General features: G+C 41.2%; 1 protein-coding gene across 1 annotated transcript; it reads right to left on the reverse strand.

Annotated features, from left to right (window-relative positions):
* Positions 1-391: 391 nt before the first annotated feature.
* marchf11 (membrane-associated ring finger (C3HC4) 11) lies at positions 392-22902 on the reverse strand. Its single transcript, XM_062428302.1, has 4 exons — positions 22522-22902; positions 14217-14372; positions 2502-2694; positions 392-714 (listed from the first exon to the last, which is right to left on the reverse strand). Exons 1-4 carry the CDS (start codon positions 22900-22902, stop codon positions 392-394), a joined length of 1053 nt encoding a protein of 350 aa, XP_062284286.1.
* Positions 22903-23926: the final 1024 nt, after the last annotated feature.

The raw sequence follows: 23926 nt of genomic DNA on the forward strand, positions 1-23926 counted from the left end.
TTAGGAGTTATAGCTCCCACAAAGTGCTTTCTATATTGGTATAAAACTACTCAAATTAAAGAGAGTGGGCACTTTAATGTAGTATCCATTACTCAATTTCAAATGAAAGCATAGAGAAAAAGAAATGTGTAATTATCCAAATACTTATGGTCTGGACTGTATAAAAGGGAATGCCAACACATCAGTTATTTTAACTGTTGATGTTGTTTTGAGGACCGGCCCCAGAGCAAACAAACAACTCTAACTCACTAGGAAATTATTTGGTTACAAGAATATCTGCAAAAAAACCATCAGACTGTGTAATTATATAAACTACCAGGAGAAGCTCAGATTTTTACCACCAAGTGAAAAACCATCAGATGTTTTGTTCCTGCATAAATACCGCCTGGTGTTACACCGATGTTACACGAATTACGACCTCTCCTGAGTCACTGTCCTGGCTGAGGTTGTTTCGGGGCACCAGGCCCGGGCAGAAGGGGGCCAAACAAAGGCAAGTCCATGGCTGTGGCCCCAGCTGGGTGGGGTGTAAAGGGCCGTTGGGTCCAAAGGTGGACAGAGGCAACCAAAGTGTCCTGGGGGACAACGAGGAATGGCCAGTGCTTGTCTCCTCCATGTCTTTAGCTTTGTCGTAGCTCTGCACGTCCCAGTGGAGGTTGACGGCCCGCCAACGCATGAAGACGTTGTACACTGCTGCCCCCTCATGGACAATCAAGCCTATAACAAGGACAAAAGTGTGCACATTAAAGGAAATGTTGATTATCTTATACACCACCGTTACATTTTTCACCTCTTTTACATTGTCAAAGAGCAGATACTAAGCAGCTTAACCCAGCCTAATATCTACACTGTATCTGCTCAATGTAAACTGCCATGACTGGGCTCACTGTCCTGATAGGCAGTATCATCTTAATACCATGACCTTCTCAGTGGTCCAGCCATCATCCCAACCTTTCTAGCTCCATTGTTCTTACAAAGGGGAAACTTTTTCTAACCTTAAAACTTACTCTCACCGAAGCAAAGAGCAGATAATCATCAGCTTGACACAGCCTAATATCTATATTTTATCTGCTCAGGCTAACCTGCAGGGGGTGACCCAACTGGCTGGATTGGCAACTTTATCTGAATGCCATGGTCCGCTCACTGGTTTCACTAGTCTTATCAATAGCAACTTATTAGCAACCCCTCTAGTATGAGAAAACATTATTCAAACTTGTCCCTTGACCTGTCTAACAAATAAAGGAACATGGTTTCGATATGTGAGTATAAAATAAGTCTACAGGATCATCAGGTGGGCAACCATCTCAATAATTGGTGTTTGTTGAGTTCGTTAAACAACACCAAGAAGGGCCAACTGTGTATTTCGGCATCCCACAACCAACCGCCCTCTTTATCACATAACACATACACAGAATTCTCTTTTTCTTTTACACAAATAGAATATAAACTCCATTTATCTGAGACAGAGTAAAATAGTTTGGGCGATCTTAATGTCAATATGATGAGTCTAATCAATGAGATTTTAGGCAGGAGACACTGGTGAAAAGGAACTGAGCATTTACAGCAAATGGTGGTATAGTTAAGATCTGGTGGGGAAGGTTAAAAGGTTAACAAAGGATATTGTGCAAACTCATATTTAGATGATTGAACATTGTTAGTCAGCTGGCAGCTAAGCAGACAGTAAATGAGCCACTGATGGTGAAGCATGAATTAAACAAGAAAAGCCAATCAGCAAATGAAAGCTGCTACTTTAGTAACTGAACTAACAGTATGATCCATCTGTGCTTGAGATTTTGTGTTATGAAGCCTAGACAGAGAGAGAAGAAAGAAGTGAAATTGTCTTTTCCATTACACGGATAGAAAACAAATGGAAACTTGGATTAGATGATATTTTTCTAGTTGCCCTTTTGTAAGGTTTTTTGAGATTTTAATTAGGTTTCTATTCAGTTATGCTCCATCCTCTTATGCTTTGATGATTTTTAGTTTGCTTTTTGTGTTTTTTCATCAACCTGCCCAAGGACTGCAACTGAAAAGGAGCCTTTTGGCTAAATTTAACAAATTTACCTCATAACGATGTTAATTAATGAGTGTTTTCTCTGATAAATAAATTGACTCCAAGTAAAATGAACAAGTTTCAGTTTTTTGATCAGGGAAAGAAACATTTAAAATGTTTTCACGTCTTAGATTTTAGACAGTTCCAATTGCACTTTCCTTTTCAATTACAGTTTCTACATCATCTTTACAAATGTCTTGCTATAATTAAGTGTGAGAGTGAATCTCAGTCCTCATTACTTCATTCTGAAGGGACTAACAGAAGTCTGACATTACCAATAGTGATTAAAAGCACTGAACCATTTTCTGGTATCAAACATCTTCATATCTTCTGGAAATATGTTGGTGTAATTTCACATTATATATTTAACAGATAAATACTTAATGTATGACACTTAGAAGATATTTGTTTGGTGTGTTTTACATTCAGCGGGAGTCATTCCCAGGCTCACCTACGCAGACCAGGTCCATGAAGCCATACATGCCATAGCAGATCTGAAAGAGGACGTCCCGCCGCTGCCAGACGGCCTGCGGGCTGAGGGCCGACCACAGCAGCCAGGAGATACTGGCAACCAGGAAGAGAGAGCCCAGAAATACCGCAATGATCTGAACCTTCTCCACCAGGGTGATGGTGATGGACTGCCACTGTGGACAGAGACAAGAAACAATACATGAAAAAGAGTAAAGAGTTTTTATGCATGACACCTGCCACCTCTTTAATTAAGGGCTGGTTGTGTTTTGGCAACTAAAACCACTTGGTTACCTTTAGGGAAGAATTGCTGTCATGGTTAAAAGTAACCGGCACTGTTGGTCGGTCTTTGGTGTCAACTCCAATAGAGTTTGACACGTGCAAATACTTTTGCTTCTTGTTGTCTATAAGCTCACACAACAATGATTATAAGAAACATATGTACATCACACACTTAAATGTGGTTGGGACACACAACTGTCTGATGACTGATGTATATCAACCAAAAAAGCCATTTCATCTCATTTGCTTTCCAGCTGTGTTGGTCCCTGTTGGTGTTTCTGCAACTTGACAAATAGATTTGGCTTTTATCAAACACCTGACCTGATTGAGGTTGCTTAGGTCATTCAGTGCAGTTCCCGCAATTTCGCTGCACACCTTCATGATACTCTGCAAGTGATTTTATTTTAGCATCAAAAGAGGGAATTGAATGCTAAAAAGACTGTAAATGTAGCAGATATCCACTTGATATGACTAACTCAGAATGCTGAAGCCTGATATAATTGTGTCCTCCATCACTTCCATTTAAAGCACACTATTCATATAGACACCTGGCTGCTGGTTTAAAACACACTTGAGAATTGTCAGCAATTTCTTTAACAATCAGAGAAATTTATGCGGATATCAAAACAATATTGGTTGCAAATGAATGTGCAGAGCTGTGAAACTGTCTCCATCTGTGTGTGTGAATACGGAAATGTATAAATCTGGATTAAACAGCTGAGGTCAGTTTCATGAGTCCAGCATCCACATCTTTGTGGTGTCAGAAAAAGTGTGTAGAGATGCAACTATGACATCATAGAATCCTGTGATGTAACTAGTGACCTAAGCAGGCTATGTGACTATCAGACTATCTAACATTGCCTTTCCAAGGACTGAAATACGAGGCTCCTACATGAAAAACTTTACTAATCTTCTCTCTATCAGGTTCATTATATGATCTCACACTGGCTCCACTGGAGCAGTTGGGGTTGAGGCTCTTTGCCCAAGAGCACCTCAGTGGTGTTTAATGAGTAAGGAGCAAGCACTGCCTTCTTACTTTCCCCACCCACCTTTATCCTGCATGTCCAGGGATTGAATTGGTCACAAGTGGGCGGGGAAAGTAAGGAGGCAGTGCTCGCTCCTTACTCATTAAACACCGCTGAGGTGCTCTTGAGCAAATAGCCTTAACCCCAACTGCTCCAGTGGAGCCAGTGTGAGATCACATATAATCAACCTGAAAAAGAGAAAAGAGAAGATTAGTGAAGTTTTTCTTGCAACAGCCTCCTATTTCAAACCTTGCAAAGGCAATGTTCCAGATGTCCCGATGATGTCATTTAGCCATTTTAGTCCCGATGATGTCATTTAGCCATTTTAGTCCCGATGATGTCATTTAGCCATTTTAGTCCCGATGATGTCATTTAGCCATTTTAGTCCCGATGATGTCATTTTGCTTTTTTAGTCCCGATGATGTCATTTGGCCTGTTTAAGTCACTAGTTACATCAAAGGATTGTGTGGGTATGTGTGCTGACATTTGTGATTGTATACAGGAATCTGCAGATAACTAGTCAGTGATTCAGTGTAAATGTGTTAATGCAAGGCATTTCCAATTTTACATCATGTCCATTAGATTTTGGCTTGATTACACTGAACAACAGATTTTGGCTTACATGAGGCGTCTGTGTTTGCTTGGTTTTCACACACTACTGTGGTGCCAAATGGTATATATGGGAGGCTTCAGAAAAAAATCAGTTTCCCAGCTGGAATTACAACTTGGAGGTCGATGTGAAAGATATACACAGTTGGGAATCTTGTAATTCCAACTGGGAAACTCAGACTTTTCTGAAGGCACCAATTTCTTCAACTTGGTGCTTCATAATATGCAAACACTTGAAAATGTAAACGAACACTTCACATCAGCCAAAGTCCATGGTTGAATTCTGCAATCATGGACTAACATGGCTGAATAACATCATTGGAACTAAAATGGCTAAATTACATCATCAGGACTAAAATGGCTAAATTACATCATCGTTACATCGTAAGCAGCAAGCTCTGCATTTCTTACTTTCCCCACCCACCTTTATCCTGCATGTCCAGGGATTGAATTGGTCACAAGTGGGCGGGAAAGTAAGAAGGCAGTGCTTGCTCCTTACTCATTAAACACCACTGAGTTGCTCTTGAACAAAGAGCCTTAACCCCAGCTGCTCCAGTTGAGCCAGTGTGAAATCACATATAATGAACCTGAAAAAGAGAAAAGAGAAGAATAGTAAAGATTTCATGCAACAGCCTCCTATTTCAAACCTTGCAAAGGCAATGTTCCATTTTAGTCCCTATGATGTCACTTAGCCATTTTAGTCCCGATGATGTCATTTAGCCATTTTAGTACCAATGATGTCATTTAGCCATTTTAGTCCCGATGATGTCATTTCGCTTTTTTAGTCCCGATGATGTCATTTAGCTTTTTTAGTCACTTTTTAGATACATCAAAGGATTGTGTGGGTATGTGTGTTGACATTTGTGATTGTATACAGGAATCTGCAGATAACTAGTCAGTGATTCAGTGTAAATTTGTTAATGCAAGGCATTTCCAATTTTACATCATGTCCATTAGATTTGGGTGTTGATTGTCTGTGTTTGCTTGGTTTTCACATACTACTGTGGTGCCAAATGGTATATATGGGAGGCTTCAGAAAAATACCAGTTTCCCAGCTGGAATTACAACTTGGAGGTCGATGTGAACGATATACACAGTTGGGAATCTTGTAATTCCAACTGGGAAACTCAGACTTTTCTGAAGGCATTCATTTCTCCAACTTGGCGCTTCATTATATGCAAACACTTGAAAATTTAAACAAAAGCCTCACATCAGCCAAAGTCCATGGTTGAACTCTGCAATCATACAACCATCCTGAGTTGTCTGATGGCATGAACATGTATTTAACTCAGTATTTGAGTGCTGCGCTGCATTGTTTGAGTGGCCCTAAGGGCGTACTCACACTTGGTGATCTGTACTGTTCCCGAGCACGTTTGACCCCTGAAGTCCGGTTCGTTTGACTTGTGTGATGGCTCTGTACCGTGCCCGTGTACGGTACGCTTGACCGGTACGGTAGGCAACCAGGTCTAGTGTGAGTACACATTTATTGTCATGTACTGCTTAACTGATGATTTATGTGACATCATGATTTTAATCTCACAGTATTATGATGTCATAAGTATGACATGATAGAATCCTGTGAGGTAACTAGGGACCGAAGTAGGAATATGACATAATTGGGACTAAAAGGCCAAATGACATCATCGTAACTAAAAAGGCCAAATGACATCATCAGGACTTAAATGGCTAAATGACATCATCAGGACTAAAATAGCTAAATGACATCATCGGAACTAAAATGGAACATTGCCTTTGCAAGGTTTGAAATAGGAGGCTGTTGCATGACAAACTTTACTAATCTTCTGTTTTCTCTTTTTCAGGTTCATTATATGTGATCTCACACTGGATCCACTGGAGCAGTTGGGGTTAAGGCTATTTGCTCAAGAGCACCTCAGTGGTGTTTAATGAGTCAGGAGTGGGGAATTTAAAAATGCAGCTCTTGCTCTTTACTCATTAAACACCACTGAGGCTTGAAAAAAAGAGCCTTAACCCCAACTGCTCCAGTGAAGCCAGTGTGAGATCACATATAATGAACCAGATAAAGAGAAGATTAGTAAAGTTCTTCATGCAGCAGCCTCCCATTTCAGTCCTAGAAAAGGCAATGTCTGATGATGTCATGATGATGTCATTTAGCCATTTTAGTCCTGATGATGTCACATAGCCTGTTTACGTCAGTAGTTACATCACATGATTCTATGATGTCATACTTTCATAAACTCAGAACCTTGCCTTGCCGAGTTTATGAATGGATCCTGAGTTTGAGAGCTTTACATTTTCAGCTTCACACTGTAAAAACAAATTTGCTGCTTTAACTTAAAATGATTTGTAACCTGGCTGCCTAAAAATCTTGAGTTGGCAAGGTAAGCAACTTGTGTTGATTTCACATATATCTTATATTCTTTAAACTTAGAATAAATAGTTGGGCTGACAAAGGTAAATAGTCCCATCAACTTTATACTGAGTTGAGTTTAATCAAAACGTCAAATAAAGCATCATCTTCTGTTCCATCCAGTGGAAAAACAATAAAGCTAATGAATCTTTTAGGCTTCAGATCTGTGCTCATACTGTGGTGTTTCAGTATTTACAGACCAATCTGACCAGATTGACAGGATCAGATGTTAAAGGGCAATATGCAAAAGCGCACAGATGTGTAGCTTTTATTGAGCTGCGGCAGCAACACACAGTATGAGCACAGATCTGAAGAATAAAAGATTCACTAACTTTGTTGTTTTTCCACTGGATGGAACAGAGGATGATGCTTTGTTTGACTCTGGGACTGACACAGAGTCCAGGGACAGTGAGCTTGGTGAGACTTACTGCGACTTGGCACAATATTTGCGCACAGCGACAGCTCTGATGAAGAGTTTTTGGGACTCAGTGAGCACACAGCTATACACTGTATCAAATATGTAAAGTTACTGTGTTCTTTTAAAAGGTTTAATTGAAACTCTGCCTAACCCAAACCTGGTCTGAGTTAATATACTGGTCCAGTTCCCCACACACAGTTTCAGCTGTAATATGTTTGTTTTGATTGTGTTTCAAATAAAAGTAAATTGAAAAAGTTTTGGAATATAATATATGGGTTTATAAATAAATAAACTATTGGTGCATTCAGTCTTTAATATAAAAAGCATTTTATCCTGCATGACAACCCCCCAGAATAGACTTGCATTGTATACACTGGTGCAATGTAGACCGGTTTGTAGGGCAATTATCATAATAATAACTTAAAGAAAATAGTAGTAAGAGTTAAGATGACAAGCCTTTCTGAATGGCTGTAGAACCATGCAGATGTTCATTTAGACTCAATGCAATGTAGGTGATGTATTTTTAGTTTTTGGTAATTAAAGCATTTAAAACTGACTGACTAAAATCTCTCTGCATGCTCAGCAACAAACTGTAGTCTGCAGACAAATGTAGCAACTAGCTGGTGAACACAGCTGAGCATTTAGCAGCTAAAGAGCAGAAGAGATTTTCCTCAGGAGTTGGCACAAAGAGATCCCTTCTTCCACGCTTAAAGAGCCAGAAAAACTAATTTACTAGCACTGAAAAATCTTGCCTCAAAGCTTCAAACCATATCTTCTCTCTTTGTGTCTGTGTTTCCTGCAGGCAGCCACCAACCTGGAAAACCACATCAGCCAAAACAGAACGGGTCACGTTCCAGGATGGGAACACAAAGTCGTGACCAGACATTTCCACACTGCCCTGAAAAGCTGCTACAGGCACAAGAAAATCTCCAAAAGGGAGAAGAAGGAGGCCAAGAGGAAATAGAAAGAGGCCATGAGGAATGTAAAGGAGGAGGACAAGATGAAGGAGACACTGTGGGAAGAAAAAAATCTGTGTTTCCGAGTCAGATAAATAAGGAAAGTTAATAACAATTATATATATTAATGATACATTTATTGAAAACAACTGTGGTAGATTGTGAGGCAGCAGAGCGCTCGTCACAGAAGAAAAGACTTTAGGCCAACTGTGCAGACAGGAAGTAGAGCCTCAGCTGTGTATTTGTTCAGTCTGCCAGTGACTCAAGTCCCATCTGGAGAGAACAGATTTGAAAAGAGCGAACGAAATGATCCAGAATGCAGATATTTTAAGCCTCGGGAGCCTCAGTCTGTTTAGCTTTGGAGGGAAAAAGGACGACCGAAGAAATCCGGTCGCTCCAAACTGACAGCGAAACAGAGACACTCATTCACCTCAAGCTACCAAACTATCCATCAGTACTCCTGTGGTTTCTTTAAAATAAACATTTACTATATCATTCCAGACATAGGTAATAGGATGATATATGCACGTATACAGCTCAATATTTATGTATGTGTGTGTGAGACGTGTTGATTTTGAGCATTTTGTATTTAATGAATATTAATTATTGGAAGGCTTTCAAAATCTAATCTAATCATTCAGATATGAGGAGTGGTGGCTTCTATTCGCATGATAGGTTTTGAATGAAGTACTCAGTTGGTATCAGTATCACTTTAAGGGTACTTGGATTGGTACTGATATCGTAATTTTTTCAATGATACCAAGCTCTACATTTTACTCAATAGAAAATGACCAAGAGCACATATATCTGCACATCTTACGCTTGTCATGCATCCCCAAAGTCACTGCCTCAAGTCACAAATGATTTCTTGACACTTTATTATGGTCCCTGTTATGGAGAATTTGTTCATCAATGGTTAACCTCATCAATGGAGAAAGTTGCCCAGGAGTTCAGGATGTCTTAAATGCTAAAAAGGTTTAGTGAGACTTCAAGGAGATCAAGATCAAGGATCAAGGATTAAGGAGAAGAGTATTATCAATACACCCATGTGATGCATGATGCTACCTCGATTCTGGGAAGAAGAAAAAATGGTCTTCCATGGATTTTTAAGCATTCACAGACAATACTACAAATACTCTATGCCCATAAATGGTCATACTTAATGCACACAGTAATCGGGTTAGGGTTAGGATTGGGTTGGGTTATCCACCAATCAGAAGATTCACAGTTTGATTCCTGGCTCCTCCAGTTCGCATGTCAATGTGTCCTTGGGCAAGATATTTAACCCAATGGCTGCACCAACAATGTGTGAATACTAGTCTCCTGATGAGCAGGTTGGCAGCCTGCGTGGTAGCTCCTGTCATCAGTGTGTGAATGGGTGAATGTGGCATGTAGTGTAAAAGTGCTTTGAGTGGTCAACAAGACTAGAAAAGCATTACAAGTACAGTCCATTTACCATTATTTTACAAACAAGGAAACACAGTTACCAGTCTGTGGGTTTAGGGAATCAGACAGTCATATCCTCTGCACCACCATTATCAAAGTGATTCCTGCTTTCCCGAAAAGAGAGAAAATATGATAGTGTGTTCTTACTGTGACCTCAAGGCCCATGTTTGGCCCGAAATATGGAAAATTCTCTAACATTCCCCACACCCAAGACTCAGAGCCTCTACCTTATGTGGATACAAGCTGTGGTTAAAGGAAGAGTAATGGGCCAAGAAGACACAGTTACAAGGCAAAAGCAGTGACTAACCATTTGATTCTTTTTCGTTTTTACCAGGCGGAGTTCCGGTCCTCTGCAATGATGCCAACGCGGAAGTAACTTAAAACTGCATTCTATCAAAAGGCCACCAGGGGGCGACCGTTTTGGTGTCAAAAGGACTTCTGTTTCTATACAAGTCAATGGAGAATTCACCAACTTCTCACTTGATTTCTAACCTCAGTAAACATTTTCAAAATGTGTTTATGGTCTCAATCGCTAGTTTAAAGCCTTCTTCAATGCAGTATGATGTTCATTTGGGACATTTTGGCCTCCCTGATTTTATATGTGACGATAAAGCAGGGTATGCATTAGGGCGTGGCTACGTGGTGATTGACAGGTTGATTGGTTCACAGGTTCAGGAGGGCGCCTCATGCTCCTCCTGATGCCCATATAAGTAGAATCCGTGTTTTTATTTTTCCCAGCATGCACCTGAAATTTTCAAGATGGTGCTGCCCAGATCCGAAACTATTGGCCTCCGAGCAGCAGTCCACAAACCAATGGGTGACGTCACGGATGTTACGAACATTTCTTATACACAGTCTATGGTTTTTAAACATGGTTTATAAAGTCAGTAGGTCGTGATATGTAACACAGCAAGATTGAAGCTCAGTAAACTTAACCGTGTTCCCTCTCTGCTTCAAAAGGAACAACTCCCTGGAGACTGAAAACGCTCTTATTAGTTTGTTCGGAAGCCGTTTCCAAACAGAACTAATGAGCCTGAACTTGCCAAGGAACACGTCACCCAGTGCAGGAGTGTGACTCACTAATGTGTTTTTAATAGTTTCAGAGGAGAACTACAGCACAGAGGAAAAAGGCTTTGATACACACACAATACTTGTTAGTAGATCACTTCATTGTTTAAATGTATCCTGAAAGGAGACTGAGTCTGTGTGTGTGTGCATATTATATTATGGGATGACTAAGAGATCTTTTGGTTTGGTTTTCTATCAGCTCTTTGTTCCTAAGAGCTGCTGCTACTGGACTAACTGTAAGTTTCCATCTTGCTCTTTTTGCTCCACAAGTTGTTCTAACAGTATTCATCACATAAATATACCAGATCTTTGATGTTCTTGGTGTATAGGCTTGATCTACATTTTATGAGCATGAGTCACATATAGAATTAGCATATTAAGCTGTTATTAAATACATTTATTCAGAGGGTTAAGACAGAAAATTGGAATTATAATAAGAGTGGGTGCACTGCAGTATATTTGGGGTTTTAAGGTTGAGCTTAACCCTCCTGTTGTCCTCGAGTCAAGGAAGGAAGGGAGGAAGAAGGAAGGAAGGGAGGGAGGAAGGAAGGGAGGAAGAAGGAAGGAAGGGAGGGAGGAAGGAAGGATGGAAGAAAGGAAGAAGGAAGGAAAAGATGGAGGAAGGAAGGAAGAGATGAAGAAGTAAGGAAAAGAGGGAGGAAGGAAGGAAGAAATGGAGGAAGAAGGAAGGAAAAGAGAGAGGAAGGAATGAAGGGAGGAAGAAGGAAGGAAAGGAGTGAGGGAAGAAGGAAGGAAGAAAGGGAGGAAGGAGGAAGGAAAAGAGGGAGGAAGGAAAGGAGAGAGGAAGGAAGGAAGGAAGGAAGGGAGGAAGGGAGGAAAGAAAGAGAGAGGGAGGGAGGGAGAAAGGAAAAGAGGAAGGGAGGAAGGAAGGAATGAAGAAAGCTAGGGGGAGGAAAGAAAAAGAGAGGGAGGGAGGGAGGAAAGAAGGAAGAGAGGAAGGAAAGGAAAGAAGGAAAGAAGGAGGGATGGAGGAAGTAAGGACAGAAGGAAGGGAGGAAAGAGAGAGGAAGGAAAGAAGGAAAGAACGAGGGAGGGAGGAAGGAAGGACAGAAGGAAGGGAGGAAAGAGAGAGGAAGGAAAGAAAGAGAGAAAGAAGGGAGGAAAGAAGGAACAGACGGGGTCAATTTGACCCGGGAGGACAAAGCAAACATCTCCGCATTAACTGCTCTGACAGAAGCAGGTGGTTTCAGCTCTGTGTGGCTGCTCTTCCTCCACCAGAGAAGCTGAGAATATTTTGGAGCATAAATCCAACACTGGTGGGTTGATACATCTGCGATTATGAAAACAATCTCTTGTTAATGCCTTCATTAGAATTTTGAGAGCACACTCTGTGGGAGAAAACTGTAACCTCAAAGGTTTATGGCTGTAGGAAGAGCAGTAAAAAAAGAGAGAATTTAATGGCTGCAGTTTGGTGTCATGTCGCTCATCAGGCACTTAAACTAAAAACCTGAAAAGAGGTTTTTCCAGGAAGAAGAGAACTTATGTTATAGCTATTTTCAGTTTAATATAATGTAGGCTATGAACTATTGTATGTATGTCAGTTAAAATTGCTATATTGGATTATATTCGATTGCCTACGGTCAAGAAGTGCAATTGTTTGGGCAGGTGACTGAATAGCAATCATAGACTCACCCAGTCATGGCTGCAGGGGATTCAGTCTATCAGTGTCTGACAGGTTCAGGCTGTGGTTCAACGCCAAGTTTGACCACTTTATAGCTATTCGGTATAACTTTTTAGTTGTTTTTCCAATATCGTTTGATGTTTGTTGCCCCTTTTAGGTGCAATAAATTATTCAAAGTGTGGAGTGCATCTTGAAAAACATCACAGACTCAGATTTCTACCCCTCAGATGCTGACAAAACCTGATTTTTAATGAATATATATCCACATAGACTATATTAACCAACTCATTTTTTCACATTTGATGGCTCTGCTTCCCATGCATCATCAAACTTCACCTCTTTTTCTCGTTCTTCACTCAGAATTGAAAATGTTCAAGTACATCTGTACATCTTTGAGCCTAAATCTGATTCAAAATATGCGATTAGACAACAAGAAAAATCAATAGAAAATCCTGAGTAAGAAAGGCTACTGGATGGACGACCATTCCCTATACATATGGATTATCTATGATGGAGAGATAGTCTTGATGTGATAGAGAACAATCTTTCATCAGTTTGACAGGAAGTAGAGGGGCTAATTTTGTAAATGGAGCATTCAGACCAGGTTAAAATCCTGGCTTTTGTCTTACAGGCAGCATTTCTACCTTTTAGGAACCATAACCATGTTTAACATCTGACATCAGTGGAATATATAAATAACAGAAAATCATATATGTCCATATATATGATATATACACTGTCGCCCATAAAGTTGGAATAAAGCATTTTTTACCTCTTTCCATGAAATGATTGTGACAATATGATTAATTCTTGACAGATAAAGTGTAAATATTCTCAAAATTGTATTAACCTTCCTGTCGTCCTCCCGGGTCAAATTGACCCCGTCTGTTTTGACTGTTCCTTCTTTCCTCCCTCCTTCCTTCCTTCCTTCCTTCCTTCCGTCTGTCCTTCCTCTCCTTCCTCCCTTCCTTCCTCCCTCCTTCTATCTTTCCTCCCTTCCTTCTGTCCTCCCTTCCTCCCTCCGTCCTTCTTTCCTTCCCTCCTTCCTTCCTTCCCTTCCTCCCTTCCTCCCTTCCTCTTTTCCTTTCTCCCTCCCTCCCTCCTTCCTTGTTTCCTCCCTCCCTCCTACCTTCCTTCCTCCCTTCTTCCCTTCCTTCCTTCTTCCTCCCTTCCTTCCTTGACTCGAGGACAACATGAGGGTTAATCAATCTCTTCCAAACATATCACAATGAAAATTTATTATGCTGCTTTGCAGTCATTGCAAATTACAAATTTACTATCCGTAGGGAACACTTGGAAATAGTTCCAAACCACAGACATAAGCCCCGTTTCTTGAGGCTGGACCTTATATAGGACTGGGTCCTATATAAGGCCCTATATAGGACCCAGATGGGACCCACCGGACTCTGAAGGTGACGTCACAGATGTGACTCGCCGAAAGCATAACAGAGAAAACAATAACGAGGAGGTAAACCTTGTTTCTGTTTGTGTGTTCGTGTACATGGCGGTGGACGCTATGAACTTGTTAGCCACGGTTAGAGACCCATGAGTCTAGCGTGTTGTTGTTTTACGTCATCAAGCGCGCCGGTAAATGCTGAATCCTACAGAACAATATACAGTTATAAAAACATGATACCGATAATCCCCGATATTACATTTTTAAGTAAATATCGGCCAATAATATCGGTGGGCTGATAATATCGGACATCCCTAGTATATAGGTGTGTGTTAGTGTGCTGGTTCTTATTTCCATTCACACCAGAGTTCAATATAGTCTGCAGCTTGTTTCAGTCGACCAAACACCACAGTGTACATAGTACATTTCATTTCACACTAAGAAAGTGAATGAAAACAGTGTTTTACCTGCCACGGTCTCTTCATGTTGATGGCGATTACGTGGAAACGGTAGCAGCACAGCTCGCAGGTCCAACAGCCTCGCTCGCTGATCCACTTCAGCAGGCAGTGCTGATGGGTGTAGCGCACCGAGCCGTCACAGCGACACGGGTTCAACAGGTCGCCCTGGAAACAACAGAGAGGGCAAAGGTCAAATATGAACAGAAAGACTAGCAGCAGTCAATGTGGTATCAACAGGAATACATTTATGGTATATGGGTCAGTGTCAAGATAAGAACCGGCAAGATAAGCAACTGAAAAATATCTTTAAAAAAATGACATTTGCACCATTTTTTACCAAAAGTCTAAATGCTCCTGAAAATGTCAAATGGTGTAACCACAAAAGAATAAATATTACAAATTTTATCCTCCTAGAAAGAAAGAAAGAAAGAAAGAAAGAAGAAAGAAAGAAAGAAAGAAAGAAAGAAAGAAAGAAAGGCGAAAGAGGAGAAAGAAAGAAAAATAAGTAGGGGGAGAAAGAAAGAAAGAAAGAAAGAAAGAAAGAAAGAAAGAAAGAAAGAAAGAAAGAGAAAGAAAGAAAGAAAGAAAGAAAGAAAGAAAGAAAGAAAGAAAGAAAGAAAGCAGGTTCCTGATCTCCATGCTTCCCCAGAGTAAATGTAATATTTAGAACAATTGTATTCCATTACCTTTATTTAACATAAAAAGTTAACTTGTCTAATGTTTCCATGGTTTTGACTTTGTCTTGTAGCACCAGTGACAGATTAAACCTCAACATCTCTCCAGGAATAGATCTGCTTTGGGGTCAATATCAAAAACCCGGCTTAAGCAAACATCCATTTTCACCGTCTACGTGTCGACTGTCCCATCATCCTTTAGAAACCCTTGTTTTTTACACCTCAGTTTGGCCCTTTCTCCCACCAGCTCGTACATCAAAGGAAACTCACCTGAGGCCTTTGCCAGCAGCGCTCAGATCAATGATCATTTCTCAAAAGCTACAACACTTGCGGATATTAACGACGGGATGCAGCACAACATTAATCACTGCCGCCATTTATATTTGTTCTGATGGGGTTTTTTTCTTCCTCGAGGCATTCCTCAAGCAGCCATTACTGTAGCTCTGACCTGCCGGCTGAGCTGTGAGTGGCATATTAATAGTATATTAAGGTCAGTGGTCAGGGAGCTCATTTTTCATCATGTCATATTAACCTTGTGGGTTTAAAAGGACCTCAGAGGCCTCCGCGGCTCCGCCTGAATGAACGGACCCAGGTCAGCTCCTCACGGAAGCTTTGATTAATAAAACTAACAGCAAGGACTATTTTAACCCTCCTGTTGTCCTTGAGTCAAGGAAGGAAGGAAGGGAGGAAGAAGGAAGGAAGGAAGGAAAGGAGGGAGGAAGGAAAGGAAAGGAAAGGAGGAAGGGAGGAAGGAAGGAAGGGTGGAAAGGAAGGAAGGAAAGGAAGGAAGGAAGGAAAGGAAGGAAGGAAGGAAGGAAGGGAGGAAAGGAAAGAAGGAAGGAGCGAGGGAGGGAGGGAGAAAGGAAAAGAGGAAGGGAGGAAGCGAGGAAGGAAGGAAGGAAGGAAGGAGGGAAAGGAAGGAAGGAAGGAAAAGAGGAAGGGAGGAAGGAGGGAAGGAATTCATTTATTTAACACCTTTACATGCTTCTAATAAACCTGAAATCTACAGGAAGGTCAACAAGGCTTCCATTAACGGTTGTAAAAATAGCATTACACTCTTTCTTCATCTTGAAAATGGTAATTTCACACAACAATCTTGTCTCAAGGTCCAAATTACTAACATTTCCAAGATTCTTCAATCACATCTCATGGTCTTCACCAGTGGATAGTTTACAGTGCAGTTGAAAGCAGAAGTAAGACCTTGTGAAACAATTGAAAGACCAGATTGTCACGTCAACTGCTCAATCAATCAATCTTTATTTATATTGCGCCAAATCACAACAAAGTCATCTCAAGGCACTTTACACATAAAGCAGGTCTAAACCAAGCGAGGGAACCTCTGAAATGATGCCAACGTGGAAGTAACTTGAAACTGCATTCTATCAAAAGGCCACCAGGGGGCGACCGTTTTGGTGTCAAAAGGACTTCCGTCTCTATACAAGTCAATGGAGAATTCACCAACTTCTCACTTGATTTCTAACCTCAGTAAACGTTTTCAAAATGTGTTTATGGTCTCAATCGCTAGTTTAAAGCCTTCTTCAATGCAGTATGATGTTCATTTGGGACATTTTGGCCTCCCTGATTTTATATGTGACGATAAAGCAGGGTATGCATTAGGGCGTGGCTACGTCGTGATTGACAGGTTGATTGGTTCACAGGTTCAGTGGCAAGAAAAAACTCCCTTTTAACAGGAAGAAACCTCAGAACCAGACTCAAAGTGGGAGAATATCTGCCTCGACCGGTTGGGGTAGAGACTGCTGCCAAAGTTAAAAGTTCTATAAGATTTTTGGCCTCTCGTAACCGTATGGTGCAGGGTTAGGGTTAGGGTTAGATATACAGTCATAGCAGTTGTTTCACACTATTTCACTCCTAGTGGCTGTAATGTATTGAGAAACACAGCAAAGCACCAACAAAGGTAGACAATGTTTGATGGAGAAAGAAATCAATTCAACATATTTATTTATAGATTCACACGATGAGGTTTGGTTCATTTCCTTTGCAGGTTTTGTGAATGAAGCAGCATCAGTCTCTAAAAGTCATTCAGGGAAAGTTCTGTAATATATTTAAAATTCAGAGCGGTAATCCACTTTTTCTCTGGTGTTAAATTACATCTATATGTAGGATATGAATATTTAAAGTGTCAAATTTCTGTTTTGCAATCTTCTTGATAACTGGTGAGCTCGGCCAGCCTGCGGGCCTCGTATCAAAATCAAATATCAGTCTGGACCCGGAGGCACAGCTATTAGATTAGCTCTGCTAATAGGCTAAAGCCCACGTTCAGAAGACAGGATATTCACTTAGGCATTTATACTGCCCTGACTCCTCTCTTTCCTTTAAGCTCCAGCAGGGAGGAATCGTCCCTCATCGAGCCTCGCTGTCACGAGCCAAATAGGCCTGCAGAGTGTCAGATTTCAGGGATGCTGGACAGAGTGTCCATTTGTCCCTGCAGGTCCACATCTGTCCATCTGCCTCCAGGAAGGCATGCAGACGGTTAGATGGATGCACCGCTTGGGGACAATATTCATTATAAATAGATTTTGGTTCAGTCTTCGTCATCCACGTATGATATGACGGACGTGATGCTGTTTGTTTCGTTGTGTGAAGACTGTACAGCTGACCAGTTTTACCTTATATGTCTACAGGAAGACCTGAACACTCACAATGATAACACTAAAGGTTTTATCATTTTTCAGTGGAGAGTTTTAGTATTTTACAATGTCTTAAATGATGGTTGCAATCTAATATTAATAAAGTTTTATTAGTACCATGTTATTTTAGTCTGATTGATTTGATTAATTTTGATGCATTTCTTCACCTGATTCAACATGTTTTTGTATGAAAGGTGAGACCAGGCGGGGAGCTCCGGTCCTCTAAAATGATGCCATCGCAGAAGTAATTTAAAACTGCATTCTATCAAAAGGCCACCAGGGGGCGACCGTTTTGGTGTCAAAAGGACTTCCGTCTCTATACAAGTCAATGGAGAATTCACCAACTTCTCACTTGATTTCTAACCTCAGTAAACGTTTTCAAAATGTGTTTATGGTCTCAATCGCTAGTTTAAAGCCTTCTTCAATGCAGTATGATGTTCATTTGGGACATTTTGGCCTCCCTGATTTTATATGTGACGATAAAGCAGGGTATGCATTAGGGCGTGGCTACGTCGTGATTGACAGGTTGATTGGTTCACAGGTTCAGGAGGGCGCCTCATGCTCCTCCTGATGCCCATATAAGTAGAATCCCTGTTTTTATTTTTCCCGGCATGCACCTGAAATTTTCAAGATGGCGCTGCTCAGATCCGAAACTATCGGCCTCTGAGCAGCAGTCCACAAACCAATGGGTGACGTCACGGATGTTACATCCATTTCTTATATACAGTCTATGGGTGAGACACAAATAAACCTGCTTTACTCATCAAAATGTCAATTTAACTAAAAATATAAACTTTCAGCCTAAATAATAAAAAGTAAAGATGGAGTGATCTGGAAGAAGATGTCAACCCTTTAAAGGGAGATGCTTCGACAAAAATCAATTTTCAAATCTGGATTTGGGATCAAATCGTTTTTCTTGTATTCGTGGTTTATATTAATATTAATTATAATTCTGATAAATATTCATTTTATCAAGGAGGAAAAATCTTTAATTTCATTCAGAGCATTACAGAACAGTTAAATAGTTCACTGAACTCAAACTGATGAAATTGTTTTACAGCAACTCCGACTAATGAATTGAAAGCAGAATAATGAAGCTGTTTCGTTTCATCTTGACTGAGCAGACGAATGAAAATAATTTACAAAGGAAAGTTATCTGAACTCCTTACAGATCATTAACGCCTTCATGTCCCTTACAAGATAATTAACCTGCTGCTGCTCGTCTCTGTGTGATCGGAGGTTTCAAACAAGCTGTCGAAAGCTCAAAACCTGCTCTAACGTCACAGATGGAGAGAAAGAAATGCATCTTACTGAGCAGTGTAGGTGTAGCTGTGATAAGTAATGATGCATAAAGGTAAAAAGTTTTCAAGTATGTCTTAAAGCAACAGTCAGGACCCCAAATGAACCCTGAACTAGGTGTTTTCCTCTCTGTAATGATTCCTCCTGTTCATACTGACTATTAAAAGATCTCCTTCAGATGTGCTTTCAATGTAAAGTGATGGAGGACAAAATCCACAGTGTGTCCACACAGTCATTTAACCTTTGAGTTGTCCTCCCGGGTCAAATTGACCCTGTCTGTTTTGACTGTTCCTTCTTTCCTCCATTCCTTCCGTCTGTCCTTCCTCCCTTCCTTCCTTCCTTCCTTCCTTCCTTCCTTCCTTCCTTCCTTCCGTCCCTTTCTTCCTTCCTTCCTCCATCCTTTCCTTCCTCCTTTCCTCCCTTCCTTCCTTCCTTCCCTTTCTTACTTCCTTCCTCCCTCCTTTCCTTCCTACTTTCCTTCCCTTCCTACTTTCCTTCCTTCCTTCCTTCCTTGACTCGAAGACAACAGGAGGGTTAAATCACTCTGGATGAGAATAATCTTTCTCTAATATGGAAATCTGCTGATAATTAAACCAGTTTGGAAACAAAAGTAACTTATAGAGAAAAAATCCTCCAAAAAATGAAGTTTGATCCTGCAGGAAACATTTGCTGAGATCAGACTGTTGACCTTTTGAAGCTCCGTCTGTGATGCTGGAATTGTTCAACAAGCCCAAACTGGTTTCAGCTTCAGGCCGTTATGCAACAGATTGCATTTTGAATTGATGTTCAAAATATATTTATCCTTTTCATTTATAGACAACTTTGTTTTTCACTGTTTCACGTTGTTTCATAAAGCCCCAATCATTGGTTCCCAAAGTGTGGTTGGAGAGTGAATTCTTTAAAAAGGTCATATTTAACCATAGACTGCATTTAACGCATATATTTGGAATAATGCTGCAATAAGATCTGATATATGTCTAACCTCCTTCCCTCCTTCTCTCTTTCTTTCCTTCCTTCTGTCCTTCCTTCCTCCCTCCTTCTCTTTCTTTCCTTCCTTCTGTCCTTCCTTCCTCCCTCCTCCTCTCTTTCTTTCCTTCCTCTCTCTTTCCTCCCTTCCTTCTGTCCTTCTTTCCTCCCTCCTTCTCTCTTTCTTTCCTTCCTCTCTCTTTACTCCCTTCCTTCTTTCCTTCCTCCATCCCCCTTTCTTCGTTCTTTCTGTCCTTCCTTCCTCCCTCCATTCCTTATTTCCTCCCTCCCTCCTTCTCTCTTTCTTTCCTCCCCCTACCTTCCTCCCTTCCTTCTTTCCTGTCCTTCTTTCCTTCTTTCCTTCTTTCCTTCTTTCCTTCTTTCCTTCCTTCCTTCCTTCCTTCCCTCCTTCCTTCCTTCCTTCCTTCCTTCCTTCCTTTCCTTATTTCCTCCCTCTTTCCTTCCTTCCTTCCTTCCTCCCTCCTTCCTTCTTTTCTCCCTTTCTCCCTTTCCCCCCCTTCCCCTCCTTCCTTCCTTCCTTCCTTCCTTCCTTTCCTTCTTTCCTCCCTCTTTCCTTCCTTCTTTCCTTCCTTCTTCCCTTCCTTCCTCCCTCCTTCCTCCCTTCCTTCCTTGACTCGAGGACAACAGGAGGGTTAAAAGACTATAAATCGGAGTTCATGGAGGATCATGTGGTTAAACGTCACGCTTCCTTCAGCTGTCTGTGGTTTCAGCTTTAGTCACATTACACATTATTAGAGTTTATTAGATTTATATGAATCTTGTGAACTTCAGTCTGGCTCCATTAAAAGCACAACTCCAGCTGATGATGCTGAACCTGATGATTAATTTCATTATCAATTAGCCAGAGCCCAAATTGATGTGTCAACATTTCCAAAACCCTCTTTTTGTGACAATCAGTTGATCTTCAGGGAGTCTTTAAGGGATCATTTGGAAGAAGTCACAGTTGATTTTAAGGTTTCTTGCTTTTTAAGGGATTCCTGGGGGTAAGAATGTGTCTTTAGAGGTTAATGATGAGGGTCCGGACATCATCGGAAAGTTTATTTTGTGGATTTTTAAGGGTCTTTTATGAGGCTACAAGCTTCTCTGAGGGAGTTTTCATGAAAGGACCCAGATCTTTCCTCCTCCTCCTCCTCCTCTTCCTCTTCCTCCTCCTCCTCCTCCTCCTCCTCCTCCTCCTCTTATTACCCTCCTACATGGCACCTGATGATTACTGTCATTATCAATGACTCTGCAGATTATTTCCAGATTAATAGTCCAACATAATTAGCAAGAGCCCAAATTGATGTTTCTAAATTTCCAAAAAATCTTTTTTTCTGACAACCATGTGATTGATTGATTGATGAATGAATAAATAAAACCTACCACAAAGATGATCAATCAAAAAAAAGTATCAGCTCTTCATATTTGAGAGGCTTGAATCAGAGTAAAAAAGTATATACTGAATATCAAAATAGTTTCATAAATTAATTAATATACAGGTCAATGATGTGCTATGGTGCACAAGTGGTTTAGTTTAAATTTAAAGGGTTAAAATGATAAAATAAACGTATGAATAACTTGCACACATTCTTTTTTTGTGGACCCAGCATCACATTTCTGCTTTTAATCCATTTTGAGAGAATATATTAGAGGATTATGGCAAAAATGTCTAAGTGGTGTAACCATAAAAACAGTAAATTGTCAATAAAACACGATATCAACTAGTTTGGCATGATCTTACATTATAACTTTATATTAAATAAAGGTAATGGAATACAATTGTTCTAAATATTACATTTACTCTGGTTACCATGGAGATAAGGAAACATTTACATGTTTTAAATTAAGTCATTATTAGTATAAGTCCACTTAAATACACTGTAGGTGGATAACATATGTAATATATATCATTCTTTTGTGGTTACACCATTTGACATTTTCAGGAGCATTCAGTCTTACTTTTGGCTCAGCTTGTCAACCCTTATTTGTCACTGAACCACATTCTTTATCCAAGTGTTGGACACCTTTAAAGTTAATAGACTGGCTTGTATTCCTCTTTACATAAACCTGCATCTCATGTCATATCAGTGCCACTTCTTTACTATTGTCTATCCCACATCCTCTGACTCTTCTCATCAGTGACATGAATATTATGCATATCAGCTGCTTCAGTATATAGTAAAATAATTCTGGTCAGGACATAATGGAGGAGGCCCCTCAAGGACCCCTGCAGGTCCCCACAATCTCACTTTTAAAACTGCTGATGCATGCGCTGTCCATGGTGCTGAAGTCACTGCGGCACTGTTAAAGGTTCCATGTTCAATTACACTTATTTTCTCTATAATAATCCTATTTTACCTTGTGTTTTATTACCTGGTCCTATGAGGAATTACATATCATTCAGCCACATGAGGAAATGTATATGAAAATTAATTAAATGTGATGTTTTTGTTGAAGTTGTTACATTGAAATCCATCCAATCAGGACAGCTTCCAGTAGTATCTGACCTGTAAAGCTTCCACTGCAGGTTTACCTATCATCTAATTAAAGGGGCTGCTGCTGTCAACCAATCAGAGTCCAGTACTGTGCGGACTGTGTCTTCATCTTCAATTTAATGCAACTTGTCTTTCACCTTTTTTTTACACAAACACAGCAGATGTGAGAGCAGAATAGTGAACACAGTGATTAATGGCTTCACCTGCATGTTGCTACTTTTTTTTTTTTTACCTGCTCTGCGCCTTGGAAGCAGATCCGGCAGCTGGGAGTGGGGATGCAGGTTTCACTGCTGCAGTTTGAATGCATCGCCTGAGCTTTGCACGATCTGCCCCCGACCTCCCCATCCTCACTGGAACAATTCCCCTCGTTGTTGAATTTCCCTGCGTCCTCCTCACAAGCATCCCGGCCCTCTTCTTCCTCCTCTTCCTCCTCCTCTCCCGGCTCTGCCTCGTCCTCATCATCGGGGTGAGGGCGTCCTTGGGAGCCTCGTGGCGCTCCTTCCTCCCAGGTGTGGCGGTGGGTGATGTTGATGGTGGTGCCGTCCAGTTCCTGCGGTTCCCCCTTCCTCTCCTCCCCACAAGCTGGACCCGCCTCTCCCTCCTCTGTGCTCATAATAAAATGAAAAGTCGAAATAAAATTGCATAGATGCCACCCGACAGCTGCCACAGTATCCACCACCACCACCGCCGCTGCAGATGTGTGATGCAGCCTTCTTGCTTCCAGATGTGCGTCCGCTCCGTGGATGTCGAACCGAGCCGAGCCGAGCCGTGCTGTGCTCCTGTAGCCGAACCTACAGCGAGGCAGCCTGGCAGAGCTGCGGATCTGCGGCCGGATGCCCCCGGTGCTGCGGGCGGTCGGTCGACTGGAACCGCCTCATGAGCTCCGGAGACCCGGGGAGCATCTCCAAGCAGCATCCATGCATCGCAGCGGGGCTCAGCCGTCCTGAAGCACCGGATTCTCCCTCTCTTCCTTTTTCTATTCCTCCTCCGCCTGTTTAGTCCTCACCGAGAAACCTGACAGCTACTGAGCAGCGTGAAAGGGAAGAAGGGCCGTCCTCTGAAGGGGACAACCCGGTCTGACACCCCTCCACCCCTCTACCCCTCCCTCCTCTTCGTCCTCCTCCTCCTCTTCCTCTCCAGGGTTATTATAGTCAAGTAAAACTAAAACTAGCTGTGTAAAAAATAATCTAGTTAACTGAAATTAACGATGCAAAACTAACTAAAACTAAACTGAACTGCAGATAAAATGAGCTTAGTTTTACTTTTCTTTTCATTTTCTCCATTGTGACTGTATTGTGTTCAGTTTGACTTGTTGAGATAACGGACTAGTACCAGTAGGGCTAGTACCAGTAGGGTTAGTACCAGTAGGGCTAGTACCAGTAGGGTTAGTACCAGTAGGGTTAGTACCAGTAGGGTTAGTCCCAGTAGGGTTGGTACCAGTAGGGTTAGTATCAGTAGGGTTGGTACCAGTAGGGTTGGTACCAGTAGGGTTAGTCCCAGTAGGGTTGGTACCAGTAGGGTTGGTACCAGTAGGGTTAGTACCAGTAGGGTTGGTACCAGTAGGGTTAGTACCAGTAGGGTTGGTACCAGTAGGGTTAGTACCAGTAGGGTTGGTACCAGTAGGGTTAGTACCAGTA

The sequence above is a fragment of the Scomber scombrus genome, chromosome 11, assembly GCF_963691925.1.
Source record: "Scomber scombrus chromosome 11, fScoSco1.1, whole genome shotgun sequence".
Taxonomy (NCBI): Eukaryota; Metazoa; Chordata; class Actinopteri; order Scombriformes; family Scombridae; genus Scomber; species Scomber scombrus.